Raw genomic sequence first — 18,524 nt, forward strand, 5'->3', positions numbered from 1 at the left:
ATTAAGACTAATATATTTCAAACAGTGACAATGGAAACAAATGGCAAAGACGTCTTCTACCAGCTTAGCAGTTCTTTCACAAAACCAGTTTGGGATGTTATCCTCAAGTAGATGGAAAACAGGTTAAAGTAGTAACAGCATCATCAACATCACTGAAACAATGAAAAGAAAGATGGAGCAATACTAATCATTCTGTGCAACCTGGCTACACTAAACAAATTCAGCAAACAAAGAGGAAGAAGAAATGGACATTAACATTGACACAAGACATAATAAGAATTGAAATCCCCATTCTTTCCTACAGTTTCAATCCTTTAAAACTATAAGTGTGAGAAGAAAGCATGATTTTATATTTGTAGTGTATTAGTACAAGATATATTTTGTGAATATCCCTGTTCTTTAGGAACCAAAATCAAATAAAATCAAAACAAAGAGAAACACTACAGTTAAATTTTTCCTGGTTGTTATACCTTCAGAATTATTTGTCAGTAACTGGTTTCTGAGAACTATTTCAAAATTTATTATGGTTTTAAAAGAAAATTAAACAGAAGAGAGCATTCTGAGAATGTGAAGAAAACATTTCATAGGAAAATTAGTGTAGAGTAGTAACAAAAAGGCTGGATTCCTATACTTTAGCAACACATTAAAAATTATCTAGAAAACATTTGTTTTCATGAATAACAAAGCAGAAAACCATTATAAATATCCATACTTAAATATCCATACATACTTATAAATATCGATCCATACTGAACTGAAAAAAACTGCCTTGGATTTTAAGTTGGATCAAGAGTCTAAAATATTTTTGAGAAATGAGCTATACTCTTTTCCTTTTAAGCAAAAATTTTGAGGATGAGCTAGTTTTAAGTATTCCAAAACACAACACCCTGTAAATCTGAAACACAGATACTGCACCAATGTTTCAGAAAAGAGCTGCAAAATTCTTCTAGTGGAGCTACAAATCCACTACTTAAAAATAAGTTTCAGTCTTCAAAATCTGTTTTTACCCTGATTTCAAGAATCCTGCTATATGAAATAAACATGTTTATGCCTCCTCCACATGGAACCAGAATAAAAAAAAATTATTTTCTCCACAGGGATGTTTGCTGTGATATCTGGAATGAGGTTTTTCCCTGCTCAGGTTTGCAGAAGTATACTCAGAGTAAGAAACTATTTCTTTTACACTCTCTTGCCTCCTACTGTACCACCACACTGAGGAATGTTATAACTGGTAGCTGAAGGGCATTGCAGGTACAAATGAACTGAAAAATTCAGTACTGGGTGGATTTAAATGTTGTAATCAATTCTCTCTTGAAACATACTACAAGTTCCTGGCATCACACCTGTCTTGGACCCACCTTACAGATGGCTATTTGCAGTAACAAGGGGATGAGGAAGAACATCCTGTTTTTGTCTCCTGTTACAGCATGAGAAATTCTTGCAAAAAGAATAAGCTCCAAACTGACAAAGCCTGATATATCAGGCAAAAACCCTATTGTCTTTTTCAACTACTACTCATCTCAAGAAACTGGAAAGGAGAGGGAACAGAAAATGAAATACCAAAATCAAATGTGAATAAATGAAATGCTTAGGCCATGCAGCTCTGAGAAGAGTCAGTTTCTTGACTCTAATGCAAACAACACTTAAACTATGCTACAACTCCTTCGAAGCCCTCAACCATTTCTTTGTCACACAAAAGCAAAGAAAAGAAAGCTGCAATAATAAATAAACCAATATGTTTTCCAACAGCTAAACTATTGTAGTCTCTCTGCACTGTAGAAATCTTACATAATTTTTTGATTTAGTAACATTTTTTGGAAGAAAATTGGTCTCTTATCTTCTAAAAATAAAATCAAGTGTTAATCATTTACTTGTACATATACATTCAAAACAGGAAGACTATTGAAACAGACAGTATTTTGCTAGAGCAATACAGTTTAGAAAGGCTTTTGGGCATGCAAACTGTTATTTGTACCTGATGATAAGATTACAGTCCACAAGCCCCAATGCTTTGAATTTGAATAGACTGAACAGAATGCATTATTCAGCTAGGCTACCTAAAAGAAGCTGTGGCTACCTGTAGAGCAGAGGAGTTAAACATGTTCACAAGAGGCCAGGCAGACTGTCTCTTATGGAGGGAGTTGTAATTTGTCATTTGTGCCACAGGGAGAGACTGCCAGGAAAACAGACCACTTACAGTGTGTGACTAAATCTAACGTGTTTTTTCAGCCCATGATTTGCTGTATTAACTTTTGTTTTGAATTTTACTTTCCAAAATGTCCTCTGAAAGAACGCTTGCAGATCTCTTGAGGATAAGGGTGAGGGATCAGAGACAGTGTAATAAAAGAGATAAAATATGCTTTTCCACTGGTACAACATGCAGCAGTTTTACTGCAAATTGCCTCACACTTCCCACTCAGAACCATAGTTTAAAGTTGGTTGTTGTAACTGTCGCATTTAACTGTTCAGACTCTTGTTTTCTAAATCAGATCTCTGCTCCAGGCAAAATTTTTTAAAAAAATTTCAGTGGAAAGAGATCAATTTAGCTCTCAGAAGAAGCATAAGGAAAAATTATCATATATATGCTCAGGTCGTTCCACTGAGAAATCTACGCACCCTAGACTTTGGGTCAAGAAGCTGAGGTCACAGATTTTCTAACAGCATCCTACATTTAAGAACAATGAAATAAACATTTGTGCTGAAAGTCCCATCAGAGAGCCTTAAAACCAATGTGCAGGATATCATTTTTGCTGACACTAAAGGTCAAAGACCCAGAAACATAAGTGAATGTTTTATTTTTTCTTTCACTCTCTTCAGTATTTTCTGTTCTACTCTTTCAGTGGAATAGATCTATACAGTTATGACCTTGGGAATTTAGCAAGTAAATCTACCTTTGTGAAAGCACCTTCATGTGAGTTTTACCAGAAGCTCAGAACTAACAACAGGCAGAAGCTCTGGGCAAGCCTCTGCTCCTTTACCTAAGTGTCTGTATGTAGATCTGAACTTCAGAAAACTGGGTGAGATTAACAGAAACTTAACAGAATTAACAGAAAACAACCAGCTAAAATCAGACATCTCCTTATTCTATTCACAGTAATATCCAGATCTCCACTGACTTTAATGGGATCAAAGAAAGATAATTCTCAAGGCAGATACAAAATTTAGTTTTAGTCCTTCCATTGCAACTTCATGGATAAACTCTATTTCCCACTTTATAGAAGCTTGTAGCTTTCAATATCAAACATTTTTGAGAATTAAAGTATTAGATCCACAGTTATGAAATATTTTCTAAATCTTAAAAGCTATCATAGAAAACCTGTGCTTCTAAGGTCCAAGTTTTGCAAGGTTTAAGTGTTCCAGGAAGATGGTGTGGATCACTTTTCCAGTTTCCAGTCACCCTTTAAAGCTAGCTGACAACATTCTTTCCTACATTTTAAAAGAAGTACACCTTCAAAGTTTTTGAAAGCAAAAGAATAAATAATAACACTTATGACACTTTCACTGACAAGGGCTTGGAAAATATTAGGAATATCTGAGTGTAGTTGAAGTCTGCAGATCCATTTTAGAAATCTGTGATGCACTTGACATCACAGACTCCATAACCTAAATTTCCAATTTGAAGAAGTTTTAACCATTCTTCAAATTCTATCCTTAAAGACAAGTTTTCCTAAGAGGAAAATATTAAGGACTGCCAAAAGTTCCAGAGGCATCTGAATAATGCCTGTTGTGTCTGTCTGGCAAAACAGGCCCCAATCAAAATAAAACACCTCTATACAAAATTTAATAATTCTGTATCAAGTTATGACCTCATCAGCCTTTATACAGAACAAATTACATTAGATAGTGGTCACTTTAATAACTAAGAGATAAGAATGGGGGATTGGAACTAGATGATCTGTAAGGTCCCTCCCAATCCCAACCCTTCCATGGTCCTATTCTATGATTCTATGAACATGTCTGTTATCCCATCGACTAACTCTGCTTCCATCCATACATTGATAAATGATAACCTGGATGTTTGTACAACATGCAACTTCAAGAATCTATTTAAAAACAGAATCTACTGTGCATGGATTTTGACACATTCCTGAAAAGAATTGCCTACCTCATAATTCTGTGAAATAATAATTGCAACACAAATAGGATATGGACACTACTAGCTGCTCCAAGAGAGGCTGGCAAATCTTTGAGAGGAAATGCTCATGAATAGGTGAGAGATACTAAGTTCCAGTCTGCCATAACACTGTCTGCAGAGGATCTGCTATTCATGATACAGAAGGAAAAAATAATCTATACACTTTCTTAAATTTCAGCTAGTGTTCACATACTAGCAGTCAGGAAATAGTACGGGAAAGAATGCAGGTGGTGATCTCCACCCAGTGACTGACAAAATATCATCACGAGCTTCCCTACTGTCATTTAAATTGCCTACATCCTATTAGAAAAACAAACAAAGAACACTAACAGGCCTTACACATGCATTTTATCAAATGCCTCATGCTGAGGAAGAAAACAGAAGAATCAAGAATTACATTAATCTGTACAGTTCTTTGAATTACCGTCCTTTGCATCAAAATCTACTTGACTAGAAGAAGAAAAAAAAGAGTACAATATGTAATTGAAATAATTAGTATTAAGAAGGCACTCTTTTTTTTATAATTGATGCACATATTAAACTCCATTTCCAGTGAACATTTTACTTACCATTTCCACGCCATACTTCAGCCAGATGGCAGCTTCCTTCTCCAGGCTCTTTGCAGAACTCCACTACATCGCGACAGGTTGTTTCCGGTGTAATTGGAACTTCTGTCAGAATCTGTTCATTGTTGCTCAGAAACACAGTTAATATCATCTGAAAGAAATAAAAAGAAGCAGAATATTTAAAAAAAAAAAGAGAGACATAAATAAGATTATGGGTAAATTTTTTCCCCCTCTGTAAATGAAAATGTATGCCTAGGATTGGTTACCACATTCCAAAGTTGTTTTCAGTATCCTGTAACTTTGACAAAGATTTAGTCCTTTGTGTTCATTTTTTTGACAGTACATTGAATTGACAATTTTTTAAATAAAAACTTGAGTTGAAATGCTTTATTTCTGTCTGAAAATAAGATTGGGAGGAAATGAACAAGTTTCAGCTCTATTTGATACATGAAATCATAGCATTTAAATGTTGAAAATAAATTCACACTTTGGCAAAGTAACCAAAAGCTTCAGGATGTACTCAAAGACAAGTATTCCAAAAATGCACTAAATACTCTGAAAGACACCTGACCCTAAGCTCCTGCTTAAAATTAAATGAATAATTTTATACATTCTCTTTGTACCTTAATTCTCATCTGTAGTGACAACACTGTTCTGTAAACAGTGGATGGAAAAGAGAGAAGGACATCATCTTTTGGAAGGCAAAAAATACCATAACACTAAGTGTCCCTAAAGAACATGATAAAGTTAGTAACTCTACCTGCAATGAAAGTTCTGTCAGATCTTTCCCATAAATAAAATGTGGCGTCACACATTGAACCTAATAACAGCTCTTCACTAAATGAGCACTCTCCAGGTAAATAAAAGTTGTGTTCCAATTTGCATAAGCAACTCCTAAAAACATTCATAATACTTTTATCTGTGGGACACATACATCAGCCAGACTGGAGACTGACATTAATAACAGCTAGATACTGAGTAAGAGCAGTCTGTCTACTTTAGAAATAGACACAGGACAAATTCCAAGAAAGCCCAGGCTTCAAGCTCTCAATCTCGTCAGTCCTCCAGGCTATTTCAGTCCACGTTTCTACTCTCCCTCAGCCTGCCAAGTTTACATGCTGTGTCCTGAAGTTTTCAAGTACCTACACTTCAACACAAGAAGCAGTCAACCAAAACTGAAAATATACCAGAATTCACCCCCGAGTTTTTCCAACAGCAGCGTAAAGGAAGCCACGGTAAAAGCTGTAATACAAGCTGGGGGAAGCTACAAGATGCAGCCAACAGATAATAATGAATGTGCCTGTAACCACCTACTGAAAAAAGCTCAAAACTTTATTGTTCCCCCAGCAGAAGATTCAGACAGTCTCAATATTCAGTGACTCTGGTCATATAAAAAGTGACTGATGTTGAATCTATTAGTGGAATTTGACCTTGTATTTAAGAAGAAAGAGTCACACACATGAACATAAACCAAGAGGCTTAGAAGAAACCTTAAGAGGTCATCTAATGCAGTCTCTTGGCCTCAGGCAGGATAAACTATACCTGCATTATTCTGCAGAGATGCTTGTCTAACCTGTTCTGAAAAGCCTTTCATGATAGAAATTCCACCACTTCCCTAAGCCATCCACTCCAGAAATCCAGGATTCCTGTTGCAAGAGGAAGTTTCTTAAAGCCTAGTTAAAGTTTTCCTTACCACCATTTAAACCCCATAGTTCTTTTAGCCACAGGGGAAAAAGAAAACACATTTTTTTTCCTCCTTTTCCCTCTACAGTTAAATTTAAAGAACATGTAATATGTAAGTAAATTAAATAACACCAGTTTAGCAAAGTTATTAGTGTCAGTATTCCAGTTCCTTTATAGCACTTGATAGCAGTTTCAGACCAGGTGACCCTGGCTTTACTGCCTCATAATCATGTGTGGAAGACCTGTTTTCTTGGGATGAGAATGTCTTAACATCATGTGACGTTACATGGTTTCCAGGTTTTGATTTCCTTATTGCTGTAAAAGTAACACTAGCCCAGAAAACAAGTTTTTATGTCTTCAAGATTATATACCTACTTCTGCAGACAAACTGAAAGAGAAAGAAAAGCCTTGTAGATGTGAGTTATCCTATTTATCTCAGTCACTTCTCCATAAATTCCAATCTCAAGCACTACATGAACTCACAGTCCCCTTGGCAATACCAGGACTAAGTTTGCTGTACCTCAATCACACCACTTGACTCCCTCAGCTCAGAGGGCATCAGTATTGTCCTCTGCAAAGCTGGGTGGCACAGTTTCAGCCCAGGGAAAGGTATCTCACTAATGAGGAAGTAAGGTGCTGCAGCCAACAACTGGTGTAACACTCCTCAAAGAAACTTGATTAAGTAAGGATTTGTTTTCAACAGGTTGAGTAATACTAAAGGAACTGAAACACTGCACTGCAAAACAAATATCCTGAAACATACACAGAAAGACTTGAAATATTGAACATTATTACAATGTTTATTATATATATATTGCAATATTAACTACAATTTCAAGTCAATGTCCTACCTGTCCCTGTTTGTGGTGGGAATGGGTAAGAATTAGAGGTATACATAGTGATAAAAATACAAATAAGCATTGACGGAGTCTGGAAATTTGCTGCTGAGGAATGCAAGTGAAATACACGTGAAATACCCAAGTATACCTGCTGAAGTAAACCAATTACACAAAAAAAAGCATTCTTCAAAGATTAGGACACAAAAGAACTGATAAAATCTCTGATTTCTCATTTTAAATTGATTTCTAAATAGGAGCAGCTGAATAAAACCTATCTTGTAAAATTGTGACCATAACCATTGTAGCATTTCTTTGATCATCTCTCAATTCACAGTTTTTGATATGTGAACACAACAGGATCAACCTAACACTCACAGGCAAATCACCTCAGGGATTCTAAATCATGTCTTTTTTCCAGAATAAACATCAAGCTCCAAACTTTACACTTCCTTCTCACCACACACATGGGTACTACCTGTAACTCACCTCTATGGCTCCTGCTACCAAACCAATGGTTTGAATCCAACTTTCACAAATTCTCATGGATTTTTCACTCAGTTTTTTTGTTTTTTCAACCTTCATGCAAACTCTAGTGTATCCCATTATATTTCAGGTCTTTTTCACACCAAATAAGCAACAGCAAACCTCCCAAGCTGGCTTCCAAACTACTGTTTCACTTCCCAGCTGACAGATGACCCCCTCCTACGGCTTGTAATCAGTACTGCATCTGAATCTTCTCTGTCCAACAGATCCCTGTCTAATACTTACACACATTTCTCTTAGTATGGTCTCTCCCCTTCATCCATTCCCTCTTCAAACCATACTTCATGTATTATTTAAAGGACACATTTCATCGTTGCTGCAGTTTCTCAAGGAGACAGAAAAAGGGATAAACCTACAAGAGCATTTTCCTTGCTTATTATCTCACCCCTTTCTACAGCTGAATAATGTTACCTACAAAAATTTCAATAGGCATCACTCACACAGATGACAGTTTTATCTATCTATACCTGATCTCCTGCTAAGGAAACTGAAATGTTGGCAATCTTCAATTGACTCTTATGAAGGCCTAGCTGTCAATTCAGGTTCTACAAGGCTGTAACAGTTCTTAGCCACATTTCTCCAATGATCCCCTAGATTTCATTCATCAGATCACACAGGTACCTGATCACCCTGAGCTGCAGGATAGACATCTTTGACACAAACCATTTTCTCAGTGTTCTGTCTCAGATCTATCTCTACTTTTCCTGTATCATATGTAAAACAGAGAAAGGTGTTTTTTCCATAAAGTCGTCCAGCTAATGTTCTCAGTTTGCAAACTTGCAAAAAACATTTTCCAACTTTTCGCTGGTGTGTCTTTTTCACTCATGACAACTGTCACAACAGAAGTCACCCTTCATGTCTATAGCCTTTACCCAAGTTGCATTTCTGTGTCACTCCTGGTAAGCACAATTTATTTGTTTTCATTTTCAATCTTCTGTCATATCACTTTTTACTCTCTATCAAGAAATTTATGTCAAATTGGCCCTTTACACCTGTTTCTACTCTCCATGTGCCTAACAGTAACAGTGGTTACTGTTAGGCACATGGAGGTGCCTAAAACAGGTGGTTTTTTGGTTTCTTCAGTGTTGTCCACCATGCCTTATATGCACCTGTAAAGCAACCTCATTATTTTCCTTGGAGATCCTCCTTTGCTATTCTGGCTAAAAGAACACATCAGACACAAGCCTAAGTCTCTAATATGCTGAACAGTGCTGCCAACTAAGTGATAAATATTTTTTTGTCTCCTTAGACTTCTGTAATCTTTCAGTTCATTGCTTCCTTCATCCCTAACCAAGATTCCAAGAGCTGTGCCAAAGAGATACATTCAACTTGTCTACCAGAGCACAGATCCCACAAGTCACAGCTAAATGCCTTACACAGAACCATACAGAAACAAATCATCTTTCAAATGGGTCTGATGGCCTTTCTTCTAAATGAGCTTGGTCTGGCTGTCCTAGAATTCACCTAGACCTCACTACTTGTGTTTTGCTGTTTAAGTTACACTCCCCTAGTACAATGCGCAATTACTTAGACTGCCACCCCAAAGCCAGCTTGATGTAGCATGTGGATTCTTAGTTAAGGTATGGTCTAGAAGGCCAACAAAGTCTTGGCCTCACCATTTTTCTAAAATCTTACTGAAAAAACCCAATCCTTTTTTCATCTTCAGCTAGTGAATTAAAAAAGTATACAGTTATGTAAATCCTCTTTTTTTTTACAAAAAAAATTTTTGTAGTTCTTGGAGACAAGAACTACATCTCTCTCAACTATTACCTCATGCTACCAAGACCCAAAACACTGCAGCTTGAGAAGAAAAATTGTACAGCCATACCTCCATTTCCTTGTGCCCAAGCCAATTTACTAAGTCAGGCAGCTGATAATATTTATTGTAAAAATAACGAAGTCCATATAAGCAGACATTTCCTGATATCTTATTCACACCAAATTGAGGTATTTAAGCTATCAGAAAGGAACCAGACAAGTATTATTTCAGAACATGCTGAAACATTAAAATTGAAAACAAGTTTAATATTATTTTCTTGGAGTAAAATTGATGTATTTTACTACAAAAAAAAGGAAGTGAGTTCTGTGTCTGACAATGGCAAACTCTTCAGCTGGCTTTTTATTTTCCATATAACGTAAGTCCATGTTTCCAAACAAAACCAGTTCCTGGCAAAAACTGATTTCAAGATCATTACCTTTCCTGCATGTAATTTTATGTCCATATTTTAAAAAAGAAAGATGCATACAGGAAAGTTTAGGTGCAAGATCACTTCAGCAAAAAACAAAGGTTAAGAAAAAACACTCCTACATCCCAAGAAAATGAAAACCATTAATTTTTCTCTTTGTGCTATTACTCTTATGACTCAAATTTAGAATGCCTACATATTAAAAGTAGAGCAGATATTAGAGAATTTTTTGAAAAACTTTTGTCAATTTAAGAATTATTCAGCATATGACTGCAATTTAAAAACATATTGGATATTTACCATGGCTAAAGTCACATACTACTGTTTAGTCATATTAGACTCTCTATTTGCCTTTTTTTTATTATTTTTAAACCAGTCTAGAACTTTCACTGTGTAAATGAACAAGAAAAACCAAACAAAAACCCCTTCTCTTCTAGCAGATCACTGAACAGACATTTCAAATACAAGGCTGACATACAATGAACTTAAAGTACAAAACAATTTCTGATAGAAATGCCAACTTCAGTCCTTCTGTTTCACAGGAACTGGAAGGCATTATCTTCTCACCATGCATTTTCCCTTAACAAAGAGTTCCAAAACATTCATTCATGATCTTGCAGTGCTTTGCCATTTCAGAGCTTTTAGCGGTGCCTACAACTCTGAGATGAGAACAATCAGTGAAGACAAGATTTGTTCCAAGTTAATTTCTCTAGAATAGCAGAGACCTCAGCATGTCCCAAGAATTTTAACAACTTTTGTCCTTGATTTTGCTAACTCAGGAGTCCCAGGAGTTTGCTACTACAACAGAGTTTTAAGTGGAAATTCCAAACCCATATCTTACTGAAATGTCCTAGTCCCATCAATCAAATAAGAACTTTGAGCAAGACTAAGAATTTCAGCTACTAGAAAAATTATGGAATGAGAGGCAAGCAAAATGTGAATACTTAGAAAAATCATCCCTTATTTGATGAGATATATTAATATGCACAACTTTGCATGTAGAATGGTCAGAAAAATGTTACAAGTTATCAATTTTCTCATGCAAGTGTGCTTGCCAGGGATTCATGCTGTTATACGAAACTTCCGTCAGCTACAGTTGTAGAAGATGTAGTTGTACATTTCAAGCATTAAAGTAGAGTTTTCATTTTTGTTGCAATAGGAACACAGCCCTTTTTATGATTACAGACTTAATTAGGTAAAACTTTAAGCAATTACATTAAGAAAACCCACAGAGTATGAAATTATAACCACAGAGCTGCTTGAATTAAAGCCATCTAAAGATCCTTTCTTGACTCAAGTCACGAGTATTTCTTTATACTACTGGGATTTCAGAAGAAACAAATCCCAAATAAACCTCTGATGTTATTATGTGGAAACCCCAGAAAAAAAGTAGTAAGATCAAACAATTTAACTTCTCTGTATTAATAAAAAACATTTCAAATCCATCTAATCAAGTTATTCACCAGCATGCTTTTTCCAATAATTATTTATCTTCAGAATGAAGCTGTTATTTTTAAAAATAAGTCTGCTGAAGAATTTTTGCAGTATGCTTGTGAGCCTTAATTCAAATTAAAGCATCAGGACATACAACAAATTTATTATCAATTATTGTGGTTTTCTCCAGAAGATTTCTTTAACATCTTCTTCTATCTGTTCCCCATATTTGGGATGAGAAATTACTGAGATCAATTTCCATATTTCTAAACAGCTTTCCTCACATCCTACTCACATTCAAGCTGTGTAAACTTAAGAGTTCAGGACAAAATTTAAAGCCCAGTGATGCTTTTGACTGTATTAGTAAAAATCACAAAGGCAGTGCAACCAACAGACCTCAGCTTGCACAGAATAAAAAAAATGAGCAAAATTTTCTGCCAAAATGTAGACTTGTGAAACCAATAGTTTCTTAGACACTTTCAAATCTGAAGCCAACTGCCTCCATATGGCCTGCAAAAGAATCCACAAAACTGGGAGTGAATTTCAGACACAAAAAACAAAGTATTAAGCTGTGGGCTACTAACAAACATTAAAACCTTAAATTTTACTATTGGTAAACTCAAGCATTCATGCAGTTACTCAAAAACATGAACAAGGTCATATTATTTATGGTCAGCACTTTTGATTTTGATCAAATCTGAAAAGTTCATGTTGCCTAAATGTACTTCAATCTACTTATCTCACAAAAGCTTTTTTTTTGCATCAGCTCATATGCTAGTTACATTAATTTGCTATTTTACTATCACTGGGAAAAAAAAAAATCCATGTTGAGATCCCATGCTCTGCACTAGACAACCTGCCCACTGAAAGCACAACCAGGAACTTGCCAGACAATAGTTGTGCTTAAAATCACTTGTCTTGCTGAAACAGAGGAATATTTTTAATTAAGTATTTAACTCCTCTTACAGAGAAGTTTAACTCCTCTTTCAGAAATGTAGAGGTATAGAGTTAAAAGAAAATCTTAGAAAAATGCAGGGAAACCTTGTTTAGGGCCTACATGACATGTTGTGAAGGCTGAAAGAACTGACAGATCCACAGAAATTTCCTCTCAGGACTTCCAGGATTGCTTTTGCCCCCTTCACGAGCTGTCATATGCAACAGCAGGTGATCAACAAGCTATTCCAAAAACCTACTTCTACCTGGTACTTATTTGCTGAGGGGATACTTTGGACACTTTCTTTCCTTTGACAGAAAAAGAGCTACAGCATCATTGTAGATCTGCAATCTGAAGCCACTTACTCCTGCAGGGCAGGGAAATAAACCAGCATTTTCACTAAAGGAAGGTGACAGCAACTATCACCAGCAAGACAGATCCACAAACTGTTAAATGAAAGGTTCACAGCAGTAAAATGAAAAACTTCCAGAGCACTAGGAAAACAATACTTATGGAAAACAATAGCAACTAAGAGTTCACTTGTGTAAACAATGAAAACAACCCACAGACTACAGGCTGTGAGAAGCAAGATATCAACAGAACTAAAAAAACCAACTGACCTAACAAATGTTAAGTTTCTAGCATCTGCCTAGGACAGAAGAGTGACATCACTTAGGCATTATAATCCCATATCAGACTACATATTGCTATATAAAAAATCAGAGTCAATCCATGGGAGTGAAGCACTGCCAGATCTCCAGACATTATCTTTAGGGAAGCTGTTTGTTATTTGTTAAAACATTGAAATGCCTTGTTTTAGATTCAGACAGTTCTGCTAAAACCAAGGAAGAGTTAATATTTACATAAAATTTAAAAGGTGGACAGAAAATTTGTGTCTATAGCAGGGGAAAATGAGTATAGCTTAAAAAGGACAACGAAAAAAACAAAGAGATTGCATTACATATAAAACTGCTATTTTAGAAGAATAGCTGTCCAAGTGCAATATTTATCATCATCAGCTAAAGCAACAAAGCCTGAAGTTAGAGAAATCTATAAAACATGCCTCTTGTGATGTTTTCTAGCGGAAAATATAATTTGGCACTTGTTACAGAATGAGTTCAACATCCCTGCATCATATTATCTTTTGGCTTGATTCCTAAATTGCTACATCTGGAGGAACAGCAAGAGATCTTGTTGTTGCTCCTTGACGCAAATAATTCTACCAAAGGACTGTCAAGACACCGGTTACCATGTAAGAGACTTTGGAACACAGGGATAATTCTAGGTACACTAACAAGCTCTGGCTGGCAACATTTCTCCATCAGGCAACACAGATTAAAAATGGACTTTTATTCGCCCCAAAACAAGGCTCTGAAAGTTTGCTTTCTTTCACTGTTTAAAAGACAGTGGGCCATATGCTATCTTTTCACAATATACACAATTATTATTAAAAGGTGAAAGCTGGAGACTCTTCCTGAAAGATTTTCTGCTCTGATCAGTTGATGCTTACGATGTTCATGATGATTCAATACTTAAGTTCTCACGCTGCAAATCACCATTACATGATTCCTTACGGGATTATTGCAAATGGGTCTTATCAACCTTGAGAGCAGAAGACTGATGTTTAAGTCAAGCAGCTCTGAAGAAGTTCCAGAGGTTTTTTTGTACTTGCTGTCTTCATTAAGGATACCCTATCTTCTGGACTATTTTTTTTCTGTGGATCTTCGAATGACAAACCTCATCTAGTACCACCTGCCCAATTTCAATGAGGCTTATCTAAAGCAGCTTGAAACAAACCAATAAAATAAGCTGTCAAAATTTTATGCTGATGAATTAAAAAGTAAAAAAAAAATTCTAATCTATTTAAGAAACCAGCAAATAGTCCAGCTATAACAAAGGATTTTGGAAGTTGATAAGGGCTATAAATATGAGAATTCCTTAAATAATGGATTCCTACCAAACTCTCAGAAAACTGCAGCAGTTGCTGCATTTGCAAATGCACAAAATATTACTAATACACAGGAAAGGTCAGAAGGTTGGAGGACAGCAAGACTCCAGATCAAAACAAGGCTGCAGTGGTGCAGTGATCTTTCCAATTGTCCATAAACTCCACCAGCTCTATTTAATTAAATATGGACATGATGCTCATAGTTCACTATTCTTCCTATCTTCAGGTCAGGGTCCTCCAAACCAAACGGTTCAGAGCTATGTGGGGACCACCAGTACAAGGCCAGGTGTGGCCTCACAGCAACTCAGGAAAAGGAGGGAGGAACCACTGTGGCACTACAACTGCATCTCATTGTACAACATCCCACACATCACTTAGTTCTGATGTTCAGAGGTCTAAATCTTTCACATCTGACAGGGTAACGAGTATACCCCACCTCAAATGCATCACAAGCTTACTAAAACAGTCCTAAAGTATCAACTGCCCATTCCATTTCATCAGCTGATGAGATATGAATAACATGTTAAAAATACTCTTAAATATTTTATTCTCCAAATCATTTAGGAAGACGTGCCTGAAGAACAACATAACTGTAGGGCTGTAAAATTCACAGTACACACGGGTGAACCGGCAATAAATTAAAACCAAAACTAAATGAATTCAAGATGACTCAGCTTCAGAGATCCTTTTATTACATAATAATCTCAGCTGGAAAGTCAGGGGGAAAAAAAAGTTGTGTTCACTAAAATGAAAGATTAAAAAAAAAAAAAATAAATCCACCCAAACCAAGAACCACACACAAACGCAAACAAAAAAACCCCCACTTGCAAACCCAAACCAGAAAAAAACCACACACACACAAAAGCCCCTGAACCCCAAACTCTACACAAAAGGACACCCTCCACCAAGACTCCAGACCCAGATGATAGACAAGAAAGACAAAAAATTTAGTACTTTACTTATATTAGGTGTGGATATGGAGCAAAGTCCCATTCAAGGGGACTTTCCAATTCCAGCATGCAAAAGTCCCATTTTCTGCATGCTGGAATTGGCAACACTGCAATTTACTTGGAAAGAAACCTCACTCTGACAACACCAGGCAAAGGTGAAGAGCAGATTTGGGGGAGGGTTTGAGTCAATTTTCCTGAAAGAAAATAATCTTCAAAATCCGCATTGTGTATTTCAAAGTGTCCCATTGAATTCATACCATAGAACCAAATGTTCTCAAATTATTAAAAATATTTTGGCCAAGGTTAAGGACAGGGAGGTGCTGACGTTCCTACAGTCTTGTGTTTGACCTTGTCAACAGCTACAGCAAAGTCATCCAAAATCCACTGAATTCCAGAAAAGCCTGACCTACCTACTGCATTGAAAAATCACCCCATGGAAAAAGCATAGGATACAAAGACAGGCATTTGTATCTTTTCTTTTACAAACCATTCAACAAAATATGTAAAAGACACCCCGTCAAACAAAAAAAATCTAAACCAGAAACCAAAACAAAACAAATCAACATGGTATTTTTTCTAAAGATCATGCTTTTTGTCAAATACTAAAGGTGATTTGCAGCACCGATCATAATTTTATCATTTTACAAACAAGGAACAATTTCTACAAAATCTACAGACACACAATGTAGTGTGTAATATGCAGTGTTGTAAATGGAACCAGCACTATTCTTTCTTCTTTGTTTTCAATAGTGTCAATGCAGAAAGTACTACCATAGCTTTCTTTCACTAAGCAGGAAGTATTAACAAAATACTGATTGTTTAGTGCATTGCTTTCAGGGAATACCAGCCATTCAATCTTAGATGTAAAGATGTTATCTGGCTTGGTAAAAAATAGTAAATGAAAAGTGAATACATCCTTGGGGATTCAACAGGCAAACCAGCAGAATTTTCCTTCCATCACAGTGGAATAACTCTTTCCAAAACATTTCTTTAGTTTTAAGGCAGCAGTTTTATAAATTAAAATCTATTGTTTTATACTCAGAAGTCCACTTCGGTTGAATCAAAAGGTAATAATAATAATAAATCAAGCTATGCAAGGTAAAACTAAAAATTTCAGGCATTTTATATACAGAAGAAACTCATACAAGGCAAAAATCCCTGATGTTCAAGTAAAAAATCTCTCTCACACACACACACACTCTAATCCATTATAAAGAGTCACTGTTTGATTTTACAAAAAGAAATCCAAAACTGCTTAAGATTACAGTAAATAAACAAAAACCAGTGTTGGCCCACCTTCTTTTTTATAATTCTGTCCTTGGTCCACTGTTTAGACTTAAGTCCAGTCTTTTTCGGTAGCCAAGATTTCCCTTTTGATGCTTTTACAATATTCTGAAGAACCATCCTTAAAATATTTTTCATGTGGACAGTTATAAATAGCAGTGAATATAAAAATATTGTGCAAAGCTAAAACCTAATAACAGTTTCTGTGCAACAACTACAGTGAAAAACTACTTAAATGGAGTATTTTTGGTCTACTGGCACATGAATTCAGGCAGTAATGACGAGCAGTGATAAGATGTTCTAAAGAAACAAGACAGGCCACAGTTGTGACAGGAACAAGATAGGCTAGATCAAGTTTCACCTAATTAGGCAAGGTTGCAGTACGGGAGCTCTGCTATCCTCTCATTGTGCAATAGTAGTCTTTGTTGCTATTATGACAATGACAAACAGTAAGTATTTATCTTTAAATGCATTTACATGTAAGGCTCTGACTGTCTCAAAAGTCACAGAAGTGATTTTCCTGTTGAAGGGGCAATGACAGGAGCAGAACTCCTAAGAGCAAATGATCCTAACAATTGTCAAAAGATATTTCCATGACTCATTTTTCTTAAAAAAAAAAAAAAAAAATTAAGTGGAACAACCATCTTAAAAACAACACCACCATATATTTATACCTAAAAATACTATAGTTCAGGCACTACTCCATTCTTGGCAAAGTCTGTCTTCTCGCTGGACGTAATTCAAGCAGCAGAGAATATACTGTAAACTATGTTTCTGACTGTCTCATCATGTCAAGGGACAGCAAATATTTATCATCGTTCCTGTCAGCACCATACAGGATTGGGCATGGGGAACAGGCAGTGCAGCAGCACCAAGAGGGCTTTTAGCCCTTACAACTGCAGGAGCAAAGCACCATTCTGCAGCCTGATCCCTCCCTTTGTAGATAGAGAGAGGAGGGACCCAAGGGTAAAAAAAAAACAAAACAAACAATTATGAAATATCAGCAGAACCAGACAACCCATCTCTCTCAGAGTTATGAGCCACATTTTGTGTAGCACATTGCACATTAACTGCAAGAACAGAAAAGTATGGAGCTCTCAGCTTCGCTTGTGAGCCACAGCATTTTTACCTTACCCTTCCCTACCAGCAGCAGCAGAGCAAACAAAGCTAATGAGATACTTTATTTGATGTGCTTTGACATTCAGAATCAGGACTGTCCCTCCATAATGCACTTTGTCACTAACAAAAACATTCTGATCCCATGCAGTATTCTTCCTTCCTGCACAGCAAACATGTACCACGTTGAGAGATTTATTGAGAATATCACTGGTAGAATAGCGTCAGATGTTTAAAATGCTGTAACTTAAAAAAAATAACCTGTTAGCAACTAAGAACATTTTAAATAAATGAGAAACTCAAGGTTATTTCTTAAAAGGGAAGGGTTGTTTTGCTTTAGGAAGGATGGAAAAAATCTAATCTGGTTGTTCTCCAAAACCAGATTGTATCTTGATCTGCCAGAAAAACAAACTATCACATGAATAAATATTTGAGAGGAAAAGCTGGGTCTGTTTTAACATATACTGTGCCACTCTTTCAACCATGGCTATGGTCTGAATTCTTCTAAACTGCCCCTCAAATTTATAAAAGCCTTACTTAGGAAGGCAAGACAGACATGCAGAACAGCAGTATATGGGAGGATCAAACACTGAAGCCTGTCATACCTATTGGATAACTGGATTATTTCAAAAGAAGAATAGGAACTAAAATAAACACGTGTCACTGAATTTCCCTTTCATGCTGTCATTCCCTCCTGAAATAATGGAAAACATCTGTGTGTAATTTGTTAAATCAGATAAATAATAAAACCAATACAAACACAGAGTAGCCCCTCATGTTCTGTGAAAGTACCATCTCCCACTGAGTACCTGATCCAGTGCAGGCATTTGGCTGCTTTAGAACTCTTACTGTCAGACAGGTAAATACAAATCTAGGCTGTATGTAGAGAGATAAGAATACCAGTCG

General features: G+C 36.2%; 1 protein-coding gene across 4 annotated transcripts in view; it reads right to left on the reverse strand.

The window, feature by feature from the left end:
* The window catches only part of PPP1R13B (protein phosphatase 1 regulatory subunit 13B), an 82,267-nt gene that overhangs the window by 39,261 nt on the left and 24,482 nt on the right, over positions 1–18,524 (reverse strand). For all 4 annotated transcript variants that reach the window (XM_018907166.3, XM_030240052.2, XM_030240051.2 and 1 more), the window contains exon 2: positions 4,705–4,852. In XM_018907166.3, the coding sequence (XP_018762711.2) occupies positions 4,705–4,852 (148 nt within the window). The remainder of the gene's footprint in view (positions 1–4,704; positions 4,853–18,524) is intronic.

This window comes from Serinus canaria, chromosome 5 (assembly GCF_022539315.1).
Source record: "Serinus canaria isolate serCan28SL12 chromosome 5, serCan2020, whole genome shotgun sequence".
Taxonomy (NCBI): domain Eukaryota; kingdom Metazoa; phylum Chordata; class Aves; order Passeriformes; family Fringillidae; genus Serinus; species Serinus canaria.